This window comes from Bombyx mori, chromosome 9, assembly GCF_030269925.1.
Source record: "Bombyx mori chromosome 9, ASM3026992v2".
Taxonomy (NCBI): domain Eukaryota; kingdom Metazoa; phylum Arthropoda; class Insecta; order Lepidoptera; family Bombycidae; genus Bombyx; species Bombyx mori.
This window is the reverse complement of record NC_085115.1, coordinates 7,313,601-7,331,524: the sequence shown is the minus strand read 5'-3', so window position 1 is coordinate 7,331,524 and position 17,924 is coordinate 7,313,601. Positions and strand designations below refer to the sequence as shown.

The 17,924-nt window shown below is 38.1% G+C and overlaps 1 protein-coding gene across 2 annotated transcripts; it reads right to left on the bottom strand.

Moving 5' to 3' along the window:
- Positions 1-3,248: 3,248 nt before the first annotated feature.
- LOC110385501 (uncharacterized) lies at positions 3,249-17,855 on the bottom strand. 2 transcript variants are annotated; one of them, XM_062670085.1, is made up of 7 exons: positions 17,719-17,855; positions 11,316-11,563; positions 6,715-6,911; positions 5,098-5,222; positions 4,282-4,457; positions 4,052-4,090; positions 3,249-3,881 (listed from the first exon to the last, which is right to left on the bottom strand). In XM_062670085.1, the coding sequence occupies exons 2-7, from the start codon at positions 11,490-11,492 to the stop codon at positions 3,420-3,422; spliced, it is 1,176 nt and encodes a 391-aa protein (XP_062526069.1). In that variant the 5' UTR covers positions 11,493-11,563; positions 17,719-17,855; the 3' UTR covers positions 3,249-3,419. The 2 variants fall into 2 exon arrangements, with proteins under 2 accessions (XP_062526069.1, XP_037868643.1); XM_038012715.2 differs by lacking the exon at positions 4,052-4,090 and having other exon boundaries at positions 17,719-17,854.
- Between the last annotated feature and the right edge of the window lie 69 nt (positions 17,856-17,924).

Below are 17,924 nucleotides of genomic sequence, written 5' to 3'. Positions count from 1 at the left end.
ACCGCCTGTGGACCACATCTTATAAGTTCCATCCATTCCATTTACCAAATCATTCACACACGGTGTAGCTATTTCCACGCCACACCATAAGATTTAGTCAAAAACCATACCTAAAGTTGAAATTAATAAAAGAAAAACGTAATAAATGATGCTGGCACTGGCTAAGGAATTTAAGAGTTTTTTATTATTTATTGCAAGAACATGAAAAAATTCTTTGTGTTAAATTGATTGACAGTGATTTATTAAAGTGTCTATGTTAAGATAAAGCTCAAAACGTTGGCAGAGGAAAAAATCATTTATAATATTCTGTGTCATCTAAACTCCAAATATGTGTAGATGTTTTAACGAGATTTTTATGCTGTACATTGTATGGTTGTGCGTTGTCTTGAAGGGACACTGTATTAGAGCAATTGAAAAATTTCGATTCATAAGTACACGTTATTTTAAATTAAATATAACTTTTAGAAAACTCTTCTCAAACACAAATGTAGATCGAAAGTATGAAAACAAAAAACGCGTGCATTTCTATAATATGTAGTTGTGGAAGCTCCCATTTTACTAACTAGCTTTAAATGATAAAACGTGTTGTGAATTCGGACAGGTTAGTACCGCCACCCTGCTTATTTCTGCCGTGAAGCAGTAATGCGTTTCAGGGCAGCCGTTGTACTGTAAAAACTGAGATCTAAGAACTCATGTCTCGAGGTGAGTGGCGGCATTTACGTCGTAAGTGTCTATGGACTCCGGTAGCCACTTAACACCAGGTGGGCCGAGAGCTCGTCCACCCACCAAGATTAGGAAAAAAAATCTTATTTATTTCCTTATCCCACATTATATCGAATTGGCACGCTATATCCTCTTATCATGGTGTATAGGAATTTTGGATATATTTTTCCTTCGGCCACCTGCATGATGCCAACTTTCCTTGGCTTACATCTTCATATATCCACTGCAACGTGGAGAGTCCCTTTCTGTTGATTCGTTTAGTTTTTATTTTACTTCATCCGTTTTTGGTTCTATGATTTACATTTTATTATTATTAACATTTATATCCAAATTTAGTTTTCAAATGCCAATAAGCTAAAAATATCACATTTTGTTTACTCGTATTTTATATTCCTAGAACGTAATAAGCCTGCGATTTGTATATCTTGCTCCTCTCTCACTATATTACCAGACTGTGATTAAGCCGCAGTACATCAAACTGTCTAAGGCGTTCAAATCAAATTATTAATGATTGATTCTGTGTAATGCCCATTTCAATTAAAAGATAAGACGAATAATATCTGCAATTCTAACCTTCGTTAAGACTATAATGTTTGGTTCGAGACAAGGGACATCTTGAACTTGAAATTACCGTTTTGTCTAAACTAGAATTGTCACGACCTAAGTTATATGTGATGATCGTGCTGAGTCATCAATTTATAATACTTTCTAACTTAAATCCTTAATGTTTATCAAATATAATTAATGTTAGTATAATACATATATCAATCTAGCTGAGTCCCTACTACCCATATTGTTGTACTAATATTAAAATAAATTAGTCAACGACTAAGCTATAAGCTCGGGATTGCTGATTTCCATAAGCCTTAGTGACCACTCATCATCAGGAAGACTCACCATCCGCTCGTCATCAGGATGCTCGTCCTTAGCTTTCTAAGGCAATAAAAAAATACATTTATTTGAGTGAAAACGTTTTCATATTTTATGACCACCACTTCGAACGAGAATACATTTCCATTAGATTAATATCAATAAAACGCTACTGGATACAATCGTAAATAGACTAAATGGATAAACATTACATTATTATAGTATTTTATAAAAATCACACCAAATTTTTTTGTTTACACCTAAGTTTTTATTTGATTGTGTGCTTACATTTTCAGTATTCATCAAAAAAGAACACGGAAAATTATGAAATGGCTTAAGAGATTCCCCATAAAATTAATTATATTCTTTGAAAAGGACTATTATGAAATTGAGTCGTATGATACTTTAAGGAAAACGTTTCTAGTTCTATAAATGGGTACAAGTCACTAAATAGACCGGTTAGAATCAAATTTTCAAATCATCTTTTGGCTGACTCGGCGGTTAGGCTAATATTCTAATTGTGCTGAAGGTCGCGGGTTCGTTCTCATATCGAACAAATTTTCATGCAATGAACAGGTCCGTTTCATCTTTATCTGGATGCTTCATATATATCAATATGTATCTTTAAACGTATAAAAAATATAAAATTAGTTTCGAAAAAGAAAGATCATATTATTATGTCATCATAATCATGTGAGTAGATAGAAATATTTGTTTGAAAGTATTAAATATAATCGGATTAGCCGCCCATAATTTATATTAAAAAACAAAACAGTGAATATATCATAGAGATAATCTTAATCCACGTCATTACGGATCCTCTCGATCCATTAACGGTGCTTTTAGGTACCACAAGCACCGGTCACCGTCCTCGTCGAACCCGTCGCCTGCGACGAAGGGCTCGACGAGCGAATTAACCCATAGACACAGCCCACTGAGTTTCTCGCCGGATCTTCTCAGTGGGTCGCGTTTCCGATCCGGTGGTAGATTCTGCGAAGCACGGCTCTTGCTAGGGCCAGTGTTAGCATCATTCCGGCTTAAGCCCCGTGAGCTCACCTACATGTTAGGGTGAAGCTAAAATAGCCTCTCAAGGCTATCAAGTCTCTATCTGAAGTCGTCGTGGCCTAACGGATAAGACGTCCGGTGCATTCGTGTTGAGCGATGCATCGGTGTTCGAATCCCGCAGGCGGGTACCAATTTTTCTAATGAAATACGTACTCAACAAATGTTCACGATTGATTTCCACGGTGAAGGAATAACATCGTGTAATAAAAATGAAATCCGCAAAATTATAATTTGCGTAATTACTGGTGGTAGGACCTCTTGTGAGTCCGCAAGGGTAGGTACCACCACCCTGCCTATTTCTGCCGTGAAGCAGTAATGCGTTTCGGCTTGAAGGGTGGGGTAGCCGTTGTAACTATACTGAGACCTTAGAACTGATATCTCAAGGTGGGTGGCGCATATACGTTGTAGATGTCTATGGGCTCCAGTAACCACTTAACATCAGGTGGGCTGTGAGCTCGTCCACTCATCTAAGCAATAAAAAAAAAAAAAAAAAAAAAATCAACATGGGTAGGAAAAAAATTATTAATCGTGTCTATGACGCACAAAAATCTCAGAACTTCTTACAATATTGCTTGTCGACAATTGAAAGATTTTTTATATTCATTTTAATTTATTTAAAAAAATGTGTAAATGACACTTTAATTTCATTTATCTAATAAACAGAATAATAAACGTGCCTGTTCGGATATAAAACTTGTGCTAAATAAGAATAAATTCCAGTAACAACGTTGTACAGAGCCTTGAACAACCGCACGAACACATCAAGCTGAAACCACAGGAGTGGGACTTTGAAAGCGAAAGTTATTGAACGGCAGATCTAACGCGAGATCGGCTTGAACTTCTCCCGGTCTCGTAGTTAAATCTATTAGAGGAGCCGGTGCATCTATGGCGGAGTAGACGGCTGTGGGGCTATGTGCAAGTCCGTTATAAACCGGATACAATCTTGGCTCTGAATCTTTTTTAACGGCTTTAGGTATTTCAGGCTTCCAATTCACCTCTTTTGTTGAGCTCTTGGCTTCTTGAGGAATTTTCGCTATGTGTACTCTGTCGGCTTTAATGTTTCCATTTTCGGGATTCGACCAGGGACTCTGCGCAATGATTGAAGGTGACGATGTGGTGGGCATAACAGCTGGTGAGGGCCAATCATCACGGCTTCTTTTCTCGAAGTGTTCGTAGGGTGGATACGTGTGGTAGAAACCGTAATTCAGCGGACTAGCAGCGACCTGGAACAGAATATCTATTAAACGGTTATCTTCTTGAACATTAGTAGTTGTGCGTAAAAGTTAAAATGCGTGTTAAAAAAATATTTATTAATTCGTTAAAGATTATTATAAAGTTTAGCATGATAGGACAGAAGTCAGAGACGGAGCTTAGTTATGAAAGGCCATCATACCTTTCCCCTGTCATGGTACCCTTCGTTACTTATGTCTACCTAAAAGAGAATGTTAATTTTCAATACGTAATTAGTTGGTTAATATCAAATAATAACAAATGCCAAAAGACGATGGAAACAATTATTTATAAATACATTTAGATTTTAGTTTAGAGTTTTATGTATATTTACTTTGGTTAAGGATTATATTATTCTGCTCTAATTAGCTAATGCGATCATTAATAGCATACCTTTTTAAGTCCTTGTATGGAAGCAAGAATGAGTGCCATTTTAGCAAGAAGGAGCGCTTTCCCTCCGAGGACAGCGAGAAATTGGAATCCCATTGGCACAACCACCATACCAATGGAGACCACGCCGAACATCATCATGGTCATCATGTGGTGACGTCTACGCCCGCGAAATTCAACTATAAAGTATAAATAATTAACTTAAAATTCAGTATATTATAAATTAATTTAAAGTAACAAATATAACACTTAAAAAGATTGAAAGGTATTTCTTCTTCGACATAGCATAGCTTCAGTTAGGCAGCTTACTGGTGGTAGGACCTCTTGTGAGTCCGCATGGGTAGGTACCACCACCCCACCTATTTCTGCCGTGAAGCCGTTGTAACTATACTGAGACCTTAGAACTTATATCTCGAGGTGGGTGGCGCATCTACGTTGTAGATGTCTATGGGCTCCAGTAACCACTTAACACCACTTGGGCTGTGAGCTCGTCCACCCATCTAAGAAAAAATAAGGAAAGCTCGAGACTCGCCTTTTATTTTTATACAATCACAACGCAAATAGCGCCCGCCTAGAGACGACAGGAGATCGAAGTTTCAATTATGGTTACGCTCTACTGCCAACATACTCTGATTTATATGTATCTATTCTACCTAGACGTTATCTAACGTTATATTCGCAAATTGTCCTAATAACATTGTCCTTATTTGATTGAGTATTTCAGATAGCCCGATATGTAATATGGGTAAATAGATGGCAAATAGTATTATGATTACTCGCATGATTACAAGTTTAGATAAAATTAAATTGGCTTCATACATTTTTCAACAGATTTTCCCTCTTCAAAATCGAATTTGATGACATGAGTTCGCAAAATTTTTACCATTCTCTTTAAGGCTAAGGTGCGCCAATCATTTTCTTCCAGCTCCTTTTCTGTCCATGAACTGCAAAAATTTATAATAGTAGTCAATAACGAATGAAGAACACATCGCGAAATGGGTAGGCAACAAAAATTTTTCTCAAGAAAATACGAATGCTTAACATTCCTTTTTCACGCCACGTCGGACACTTTATTTTCATCGAGTTAATAAACAGTCAAAAGGCATTTAATTTACTTTACTATTGAAGAATTCTTAATTTATTTAAGAATTCATGTCATTGTCGAATTTCTTTTAAACATTTTTCTTAGAAAACGGTCTTTTACTGTCGTAACAATTCAAGGAATACTTTCTGTAGAAATTCTAAGTTGGAAATGTTATCAAATAAATCATCAATGTTTATTGAAATATTAAATTAGTTGTTATGAAATAAACGTATAAAATGTGTGAAAAATAACAATTAACATTACTTTATTTACAACAACAATATTTCCACATCGTCGAAACTGGAGCGCGCACATTGCGCAATTTTTTATGCGACATCCACTTTACTGTGACGTTGACGAATTATTTCGCGGTTAGTGACCTAACAAGAGGGTTCTTTATTCTGATTCTATTTCTAGACATCAGCTTAAAATAAAATAAAATCTGAGGAAGTCAAAGAATTCATATTTTCTTTGGTTTTCGCAAGTAATATAAATAATGAAAACTACTTTTACTTAATCTCACCAAAATATATACATAATAACTAAAACCGTTACGGTTTTAGCTTAATGAGATTAAACTATAAAAGTAGTTTTAATTAAACCAAGTAATTATTTTAAATGGCTGAATAATAAATGGCTTAAATTGCGTCAATGAAGAAAGATTCATACGTCGAATCGTTGGGACCCATTTCGGGGGCATGGGTCGGGTCTGACGCACCTCTCTCTGCCCGTTTTATTTCGAATTTATCCAAACAAAATAAACAATATAAAAGTTGGTCGAGCAAAAGCTCAGCCAGGAGGGGTGGGATTTGCCAACAGCTGCCCGAGCGCATCCAAAGGAGACCTAACAACTGCTCCTCGGATGAATCTACTACCGGATCGGAATCGCGACCCGCTGAGAAGATCCGGCGAGAAACTTAGCGAGCTGATTCATGGGTTAGGTTGCACGACGAACCCCTTGCTGAGTTCGACGAGTATAGTTACCGGGGTTCCTGAGCCGGCTCCTAGTGTTAGAGCTGAAGGCGTCTAATGCAAGTGTTATTGCATCTGATGAATATTTAAGGACGTGTCTAGGGCGTCGACGGTGACTGGCTCCTGCGTAATCAGGACTCGGGGAGTAGTCAGCGGCGGCAACGATAAGACGATTATGATGACGCATAGCCTTATCGAAGTAACGTTCCGACGCTGACTTTATGTGTTTTCGGATCGGATATTATTTAGTTTTCAATGCCAATTTCAATAATAACAGACAGTACAAAAGCATTTCGTTTCAAAAGGGCTCTATTTTATGGTTTTTCAATTATATTTCATAGCATATACGTAAAGTTCTAAGACTTTGTAGGAATTCTTACCTATTAGTGTCGTTTTCCGGTAAAATATTTCCCGAACGATCGACAAGCTCGAACCGAACCAAGCTAACACCTTCCGCTATAGGCACAACGTCGGGGCTTAGTGAACGATCTATAGCGCGGAGTGTCTTCCTTTTCATGCACCTCATGAATTTGGGGAAATACTCCTTGTGGTCAATAACGTCTTTCACTTCCATTAACTAAAGATTTAAAAAATATACAAGCAAATACAATTACCAATTGCTTTACACTTTGCTTTAAAAACATTTAAACTAATGAAATATATATTTTACATATAAATATTATAGCGTGAGCGAGTGAAGAAATTTGCAGGACATCTAGTTTTAAGTGGTTAGTGAAGCTCATTGACATCACTACGTGAATGCCACTACCCAGCTTGAAATTCTAGGATGGACCTCAACTGCACAATAATTACACGGATTACAATTTTTGCGAGTTTGAATTCTATTAGTTAAACGATACTATTGCTTGATCGTGGAAGTTATTGTTGACCAACAGCTAAGTACTTATTTGTTAAGATAAGCCGCTATCTGCCTACAATATTTGAAAACCGATATAGTCGCATCGTTCAATATTAGTACATCGGGCATCTTATACTTTGGGCCACTACGAGTTATTTTTTGGTCTTTGTTATTTTTTGTTACAAATGATTTTTGACTAAGAAATTTGCGGCAAATTTTACTGTCCACATGTTATCCCATTAGAAAAGTTAAAAAAATACATTTATATAAATGTTTTATTTTCAAGTGAGACCTAAACAAAAATGAATTATAAAATAAAATTTCATGACAATAATTTGACCATATCGTGGAATTGGCGTTTTAAACGAATTTAATTAATTTATTATATATATATATATATATCAATTAAAAGAAACAAGCTCTATTAATAACAAAATATAAGTAATAAATTTACGCTTTTTAAGATTTATCAATACACGGCTGTCTGCTTCAGTCCACATTCATTTTGCATGTTACGAATTTATCGAATTTCAATATGATTCCGTCTGCGCAAAATATTTTTTTCATGGGTAATTAAAAATTATAATATGACATGAACGAAGTCGTCCCCAATTTAGAAAGTTTGACAACTGTTGCTACCAACAAAGGCTGGCAGCGTTCTAACCTAAAGATCGCTAACTTTCAAGTTACAACTCTGTTCGTGGAATCCAATTTGATAAATTAGGTTGTATGTTTGGTAAAATTAAATCACTTTTCTTTTAATAAATTTTGACAACTCACTTTTGGTACTCAACAATCACGACTTTAGGGGGGGTGTTCATGTCACGCCTGACAACGCGCATCATTTACTTCAATAATGACAACGTTCGAGAGCACTTGAAACTTTCTAATGCTGTAAAATTACTACAAAATAAATGAAAGAAATAGAGAGATATCCCTCTAAAGCCAACTATTTTTACATTGTCAATATTTGTATGTAATTGTTAGTGTGTTGTTAATATTTCTATATATGTATGTGTGTTATATATTATTATGTTGAATATGGGATCGCAGCACATAAAATAAAAGTTACACTGTTCCAAACTCTTCTGTTATAATAATAATTAAAAATTAATTATCACTTTTATTACGCCTTGCTCATTTTTTAACCGTGTTCGCCATCTTCCTTTTCTCTGTCTCATTCTGTCTGTCATTCTCTTTTCGCTTTCTTTCCGTTTCCTCTCACTCACATCTTAACCCTCCTTTCCGCACTGTTTTTGTTCTTACCAATCCTACATATAATATACATAAAATATATTTCAATTGATAGGTACACCGCGCGTAATTAATTTCCAAATTATACTTGTCCCCTGATGGTTGTCTGGAAGAAATCGCTCTTAGCGATAAGACCGTCAAATGACTTTTTTTTATATTTAATGTTTCGCATTGTTTTTTTTTGTGTACAATAAATAATAATCTTTCTCTTTCTAAAAAAATGCTTAAACCTTGATACCCGGTCGAGGGGGGTAACGGACCGGGCTATGTCGGACTCCGGCGCCTCCTGAGAGGAAGAAGGGGAGAAGAGAAGGGCCGAGGTCCTTAACCTCCCCCAATTTCTCACAGGAGACTACGCCTTGAAAAGGGCGCGCGAAGCACTTGCCCCGCAGAACGACTACCGACTAAACCCCATCGAGCTCCACCACACCGACTACACGAAACTTACGGTACCGCGATGCGCGCCGAAAGTCTCGCCTTAGGCAGTATCCGTACTAATGTTAAGACGGGATTTCATCCCCGGGAAAATCCCGTAGAACCTCGTCTCGGGAGACACACCGTGAGCGGCGCACAGGATAAATATATAATATAAATATAAATATAATATAAATATTTTACTAACAATCACGCCACGTTAACTGGTCCCGTGATAAGTTCGTAAAGAACTTGTGTTACAGGTACCAGATATCGGAAATAAATGTAAGATTTTTATTATACACATACATATATTTAATATACATCCATAACCCTGGAAAAGACATTCATATTTATCATACAAATATCTTCCCTTGGCGGGATTCGAACCCGCGACCCCCTAGTGTAGTGACCATGTCACTTACCACTACATCAGACGGACGCACAGGAGCCACCTTGCACCGCTTCACCACCGGACCAACAGTCGAGTGCCAGGCGCCCCCGCACCCGGCACTCGATAGTCCCTACGAGGGCTGAACGGTGGCTTCTCGCACGCGCCGTCCACCCCACCTTCTACGCTGAGGAGCTGAAGAGGGATCCCATTCCCTTTCGCGTTCCTCAGCCTCACGAAGCGCCATGACCAGGTCACAGAACCCAGCCATGGCCTCCCACGAACTCCGGTCCTCTACCATACGGGCGACGACAGCCCGCAAAGAGAAGTCCTGCCCCAACACCGCGACGAGGTTTAGCCGCGGGTGCTCCCACCGTGGGCACGCTTCTAGCGCGTGCTGAGCGTCATCGTTCGGGTGCCCGCACTGGTGGCAGCCCGGATGTGGCTCCCTTCCGCAGACTCTACACAGATACCTCCCGAAGCATCCATGTCCCGAAAGGACCTGGGTGTGGCGAAAGGAGAGCTCACCGTGTCGCCGGTCCGACCATGCCTCCAGCACCGGCACCAGTGCCTCGAGCGTGCGCTGAGTGGCCGAAGTTCGGCCGAGCTCCTCCAGCAAGTGCTCTCTCCATTTGGCATACGCCAGACTACGCGCAGCACGCCTCCACCGATCGAAAACCGACGGGCCGGGTGTCCGTTCCCGAGTCGAGGACTGTGTTCTCCGTCGGTATGTCGCGGCCAAGATTTCGGCCACTAGGTCCCACGGTAAGGATCCGGCGAGGGTACAGGCCACATCCTGAGAGATGGTGCGGTACCCCCTGATGACCCTCACCGCGAGCGCCCGCTGAGCTCTGAGCAGCAGAGCTGCGTTTCGCGCGGTAAGTGCGGGCGACTACACGGGAGCGCCGTACAGAGCCATACTGCGCACCATCCCTAGGTACAGTCGCCGGATACCGGCGCTGTATCCACCGGTGTTGGGGAGAAGACGGGTCAGCGCACCCGCCGTCCCCATCAGCCTTGGAACCAGCATTTTGAAAAAATGCCTAAACCTACCATACTGAGGCTACCGATTTCAACTATTTATACAACTAACGCGTTATTCAAAAAAAGATTCCTTACTAAGCTTTTAGTTTAATATTGAAGACATAAGTCACAAAGCCTAATCTATCGAAAAAATTCATTTCATTATAAAGCACTTACTGCGTGTAATGAAATACTTTTCCAGTAGATAACGACAACGAATAGTTGCCTAATTGCCTATAATGTAAACATTTCCCGGACGTCGTCGGCTAAGCCGATTACGAGATTCCGAAAGTCTATTGAGGGGATTATTCGAGAAATCAACATGAGTAAAATGGATACTTTGATGGAGAGCCTTGAACGGACTTCAATAGACTGAATATTACATGACAGTCTTTGGAGACTAAATTATTTTGCACAAACGAAATAATTTCTGAAGCACATTGAGATGATCTGCTTTTGTTAAGATTTATTTATTTTTATTTATTTATTCCATTCAATACAAAGTCAGGCTTACAGTTTTCACCAAAACGCCTGACTCGTTAACACAAAAACATTATTGAAATTATTAAGTACTATTATTATAATATTATGCTAAAAATAAAATTATTTTGGAATAAAGTATTCCCCAGCTATCGACAAATACGTCAGATACTGATTCTAGAACATTACAAAATGAAACGTTATTGTACCTAGCGAATACCTAAGTAGTATTTAATTCGCTACACCTACTAATTATATTGAAGTATTTAAGTGAAAACATTTGTCGAATCTTTGAAGTTAAATTTTTGCATTATTAAAAAGCTTTGTACAGAAATAAATGAGACACTCTTTTGATCTTAGCACGGTTGGACCAACAATACTCTGTAAAATTTACATTGTGATGTACATATAGGCTGTACTTAATACCAAAAAAGCTCGCCCGCTCATGCTGATAATGAGAAAATCGTAACCGTCAAGAAGACCCACGTCTTATATAATTGACAATCGGAAAAAAATGGACACCGCGTGCATTAATAATGTTATAAAACCAATATTTTTACCTTCTTAGAACAATCTCTCCAAATTATTCGAACCATGTCACCTCCTTCTAGCCAAATATCGGCTATAAATTTACTCAAGTAAGTCTCCGTATCCTCGTTCTGGTTTCCATGGCAACTTGTGACTAATAATAACATGCACAAGGGCAAATAAACGAAAGTCTTCCTTCGAGGACGCATTGTATAGTAACACAATTTAAATGTTCTTTGTTATTGCCATTGCTTGAAAGTGATGTTCAGTGTACTAAATACTGGAAATAATAATTTAAATTATATCGTGTTTCACATCAATTTAAAAATATTTAAAAAATAGTGATAGATTTCAAGCTAGTACTGAAATTAGCAATTGAACGAAAATTTAGATTAGCTCCTTCGATGTGTACAAAAAAAAATTTTTTGCGGTAATTATACTCTTAAAAAACTACTGGCCGAATATACATAACCGATGGTGAGGGGTAACCTAACTGCATAAACAGTGAACATAGGAGTATAATTTTATTTAGTGGCCAAGAGAATTCAACATTGTGCAAAGAATCTATTAATAGAGAATATCTAAGGGGGTGAACATAAGAGAATGATTACGCATGTAGCTAGGTGTCAAAAAAAAATTAATAGTATCTTGTCATAAAATTCGATTACTATACGGAGACGGATAGGCAGTCATTTAACTTCTTAAATTGAAACTAAAAAATGAAGCAATTAAACTTCAGAGAGGGAGGGACTTCGGTTTCCTCTGTATTTTGTACAGTATGTTCCATGGGGAGTGCTCTGAGGAATTGTTCGAGATGATACCGGCATCTCGTTTTTACCATCGCACCGCCCGCCACCGGAGTAGAGTTCATCCATACTACCTGGAGCCACTGCGGTCATCCACAGTGCGTTTCCAGAGGTCTTTTTTGCCACGTACCATCCGGCTATGGAATGAGCTCTCCCCTCCATGGTGTTTCCCGAGCGCTATGACATGTTCTTCTTCAAACGAGGCTTGTGGAGAGTATTAAGCGGTAGGCAGCGGCTTGGCTCTGCCCCTGGCATTGCTGAAGTCCATGGGCGACGGTAACCACTCACCATCAGGTGGGCCGTATGGTCGTCTGCCTACAAGAGCAATAAAAAAAAACTGAATTTAAAAATTAACACGAACCCACTTATAGTAATTTAGACTATCACTTGCAAGAAATATTCACTTGGTATATTTTTAAGCCACGTTCAGGAATACGAATGGAACTTTATTGTGACCGTCAAACGTTTTATGCTGTTGAAGTCATGGAAAGCGATCAATTTTCCTATAAGACCATCGACCAAATCGTGTTAATAGTATGACACGGGCACACATTTATCCAATACCGTGACGGCGTCCACCCTAGATATATTTATCGAACGATTTCTTTGAAAAGAAAAACCGATATCATTGTAATTTATGGACTACCACTTTTAACGGGCAATTTACTAGACTATAACAGGTTACAGTGTAGGTTACGAATATATATCAGATGTCAGATGTATAAGTATCGTCCCAAAGACAAGATGTATGAATCATGGAGTGTCGAAAAGAAGAGAATCGAAAACTTATGTTCTTATTAAGATTAGTACAGTATAACCAATTTGATAGAAATAGAAATCGACTGACAATGAGTTGATGAGTTTAGATTCACGAATGTTGAGAATTCTTAAAACTAAATTATACCTTAGCTCAACTAATAAATTGTGTTGTAAAAAAATTATGAAATAAAAATGATGATGAGATCGTAGACTATCTCTTAAAATTGGTAGAAAGATCGTAAGAGACAGGCTAATAATGCTGCTCTTTAGTTACGTGCGAAGGAAAGGGGGAAGAAAACATAAGCGCAGTGTAACGTATGCACGTATGCACTTGGTGTTGTATATTTCAGACCACAGATCATTCGAGACTGTAAATCGCCCTACATATTGAATCATTCCAGCTCATACCTACGTAAACGCGTTCACTGTTTCACATAATTGATAACCTGAGTAAAATTGACATTGTTACAGCGTAATGGCTGCATGTGAGCCACCAATTTGTTTGACAGCGTACTCATTAGAAAAAAAAAGACGCCATCTAATGTTATCACAGGATAAAAGCAGCCTCCCGAAATGTGGATTTCATAATACATTTGGTATACATGTATTCATAATTTCGGTCGGAATCGTTGGAAATCCTTTATGAATAATTAATCATACCATTTCTTTCGAAAAGAAAAAAAATGAGAGTTTTATTCTGTTCTTAAAACCAAACGAAAAGTGATTTCAGAACGAACCTTCACTGAAACTGTTTGTTAATAAAAGACTCGAGTGCCAAGGCTGTTGTACAATAATAGAATATGACTCTTAATTTTAACTAAAAATAACAACTGCTTTACCAATTTAAATGAGGAAAAGCACAATTAAAAGTCAGCTGAAAGGTCCTTTCAAACGAAACAAAAATAAAGGCGTATCTATTACAAAGCTTTGTTATGCAAATTGATATCTTATTTTTACAGCTATCTTTTTTTTCAACTGAAAAACATTTTTCTTCATTTAGGTTTTGGAATAGAGAATGTAAGCTGTGTTTATTTTATTACATCATAGAACATATTCTTACAAGAAAATTCTATGTGGCACATTAATCTTTCCCTATAATAATAACTGTTTTTATTAAAATTAAGGTACATATAATATTAAGCATTTTCAGGTTTTTTTCGGAACTTTAGCTTGAATCTATTTTTTAATTATATCTAGACTTTTTATCCTTAACATGGATGAACGTGTTCACGGTTCATCTGGTGTCGAGTGGATCATAATATACGTATTATAAATTAAATATATACTTAGTCTGGCCTTAAATACTGTTACAATTAAAAATAAACAAAATATTACATTTGAATTTGGAATCTGTTATTTTTATATGATTGCTCATTGAGTTTTCTCATTTTGGCGCCAATACATTGTACAATATTTTGCGATATTAAAATGGAGTGGGGTGATAAAGAGAACCGAATCGCTGTGATTGCATTACACAAAGTAGGTATGGAGGCAAATGCAATTTTTAAAACTCTCCATACGCTTGGTATGTAATGGGGCAAATTAACACCACACTGTCTCAAATGCCAACCCTACCTGCACGTGGTGCATCCTGCTGATTAACGAACAGTGCTCTGGCGACCGATAGATGGCGGAATAACCATCAACAAAAACCGCTCGGTGCGGAAATCTCCTGGCCGGTAACGGGCAGCAGCATTACCGGTGCAAGGCACCGAGCACTGCGATCGCCAACCCGCCTGCCAAGCGTGGCGATTACGGCATAACCCCCCCCTTATGGCAGCTACAAATAAAAAATGGCCCCCAGTTCCCGGCAGCTTTACTATCCCTGGCTACGGTAGCAGTCATTCGGGGGAGGCCTATGTCCAGCAGTGGACTGCCGCAGGCTGATGATGATGATGATGATGATGATACGCTTGGTATTAGTAAAATGTTTGTGTACCGGGCTATTAATAGGTGCAATGAGACCTCCTCTGTTTGTGACAGAAAAAGATCTGGCCGTCCACGTAGAGTTCGTACGAAAAAAGTGGTCAAAGCAGTAAGGGAAAGAATTCGAAGAAATCCTGTCCGACAGCAAAAGATTTTATCTCGGGAGATGAAGATAGCACCTAGAACCATGTCGCGTGTTTTAAAAGATGACTTAAGACTTGCAGCCTATAAGAGACGTACTGGTCATTTCTTAACTGATAATTTAAAAGAGAATAGGGTGGTAAAATCGAAACAACTACTGAAGCGGTACGCAAAGAAAAATTTTGTTTACGGATGAGAAAATTTTTACAATTGAGCAACATTTTAACAAACAAAATGACCGTATTTATGCTCAAAGCTCTAAGGAAGCTTCCCAATTAGTCGACAGAGTGCAACGTGGGCACTATCCGACTTCAGTGATGGTTTGGTGGGGTATTAGCTATGAAGGAGTGACTGGGCCATACTTTTGTAAAAAAGGTATCAAAACATCGGCACAAGTGTATCAAGATACCATTCTTGAGAAAGCAGTGAAGCCCCTTAACAACACCATGTTCAATAATCAAGAATGGTCCTTCCAGCAAGACTCGGCGCCATGTCATAAAGCTCGGTCTACGCAGTCTTGGTTGGAAACGAACGTTTCGGACTTCATCAGAGCTGAAGACTGACCGTCGTCTAGAACCGATCTTAATCCGCTGGATTATGATTTATGGTCAGTTTTAGAGAGTACGGCTTGCTCTAAGCGCCATGACAATTTGGAGCCCCTAAAACAATCCGTACGATTGGCAGTGAATAAATTTTCCCATGGAAAGAGTGCGTGCTTCTATTGATAACTGGCCTCAACGTTTAAAGGACTGTATTGCAAACAATGGAGACCACTTCGAATAAGCTTTTTATACTTTAAATTGTTTTATATTTATGTATTAAACTAACACACTGTAAAAGTAATAAATATTATTTGCCATAGAATTTTTTTGGTTTCCTTTGTAACAGTTTTTATGGCAAGACTAGGTATAATAATTGTACAAAAAAGTAACATCATTTTTTATAAAAATTTAATAAATATACATTTATTTTTATGTTATTTTTTATTGTCTTAGTAGGCAGACGAGCGCACGGCCTACTTGATGGTGAGTGGTTACCGTCACCCATAGACTTCAGCAATGCCAGGGGCAGAACCAAGTCGCTGCCTACCGTTAATATAATCCCTCCGTGCGTCGCGTTCCTCAGTGCTGAGGGTCGTGACCTTTACGGGGCACTTTTGTTACGAATATGTTCCTCCATTTCTTCCTATCCTCCGCACTCAACCAAAGGAAGATCTGAGTCTATCTATGAATTTTTAAACAGAAATAAATTTCTTCTTTTTGTTCGTTTGGGTAAATTAATCACAACAAAGCATGAACAAAATCAAACTTACATGTTGCTTTCGTAATACACAAACTCATTCGATACATTTTTATTCCTTTTGTAGACAAACGCGCATACAGCCCGCCTACTTATGAGTTCGGTTCATGAACGTCGCCAATGCCCAGGGTACCACAAAACCGGATGATAAGTGGAAAAAATATTTCTGGAATCGGTGAACGATGTTTTCTAGGTAGCATGGATAAATTCTAGTTGTGGCCGCAGCCGTGAAGATAAAAGGGGCATGACGGGAGTAGCTGAGCATTCCACAAACGATATATAAAATATGTCAATGGAAACCAACAAGCTCTAGCTTTTTTTTTATTTATTGCTTGGATGGGTGGATGAGCTCACAGCCCACCTGGTATAAAGCGGTTACTGGAGCCCATAGACATCTATAACGTAAATGCGCCACCCATCTTAAGATATAAGTTCTAAGGTCTCAAGTATAGTTACAACGGCTGCCCCACCCTTCAAACCGAAACGCATTACTGCTTTACGTCAGAAATAGGCCGGGTGGTGGTACCTACCCCCGCGGACTCACAAAAGGTCCTACCACCAGTAATTACGCAAATTATTATTTTGCGGGTTTGATTTTTATTACACGATTTTTATTTTTTTTATTGTCAATGTTCTGTTATTGATAAATAATTAAATTAATTAATTGAGTAAAGAAAAATTTGCTACCATTCAATCTAATTATCGCATTTCAATTTTCCGTACAAGCTTAGCAATGTTTTTGCATATGGAGCGGTTTTGAAATTTTGATTTATTAAGTATTTCAATAAATAGATATTTTACTAAGAAACATATCAAAATTAGATCATGTTCTCGAAAAAAATAGTACTTTTAGCAGTTTTGAGTTTGCTAACAGACTTTGTTGCAAGCTGTATTTCGCAATCAGGTCATAAACTCAAAGCAGAAAATATTTGATGATTTGACATATTTCAAACCATAGAATGTAATATTTATAGATAATACAGATACATATTTTGATTGTTTTTTTTTTGCTTAGATGACGACGACGAGCTCTCAGCCCACTTGGTGTTAAGTGGTTACTGGAGCCCGTAGACATCCACAACGTAAATGCGCCACCCACTTTGAGATATAAGTTCTAAGGTCTCACGTATAGTTACAACGGCTGCCTCACCCTTCAAATCGAAACGCATTACTGCTTCACGGCAGAAATAGGCAGGGTGGTGGTACCCACCCGCGCGGACTCAAGGGTTCCTACCACCAATAATTACGCAAATTATAAATTTACGGGTTTCATTTTTATTACACGATGTTATTCCTTCACCGTGGAAATCAATCGTGAACATTTGTTGAGTACGTATTTCATTAGAAAAATTGGTACCCGCCTGAGATTCGAACACCGGTGCATCGCTCAACACGAATGCACCGGACGTCTTATCCGTTACGCCACGACGACTTCAAGATGTTGTTGATGTTTGATTGTTTCCTGTGTAAATAAAGAAACTACTTAATATACTGGAAAAAATACCTGTTCACAAACTGTTTCAGCTTCTTGACGGACTAATTTTTAATTAATTTAGCTAACTATTAATTAGTCGATACGTTTTTTTGGATATTTCTTTTTACTTTTTGTATTTTTTAACCATTTTCCTTTTTATTCTTTTTGGACATGCTCGCAGCCACCCTATGCTAAAGAGTAGTATAGTATATCCTACCATTTCTACCATATGATGA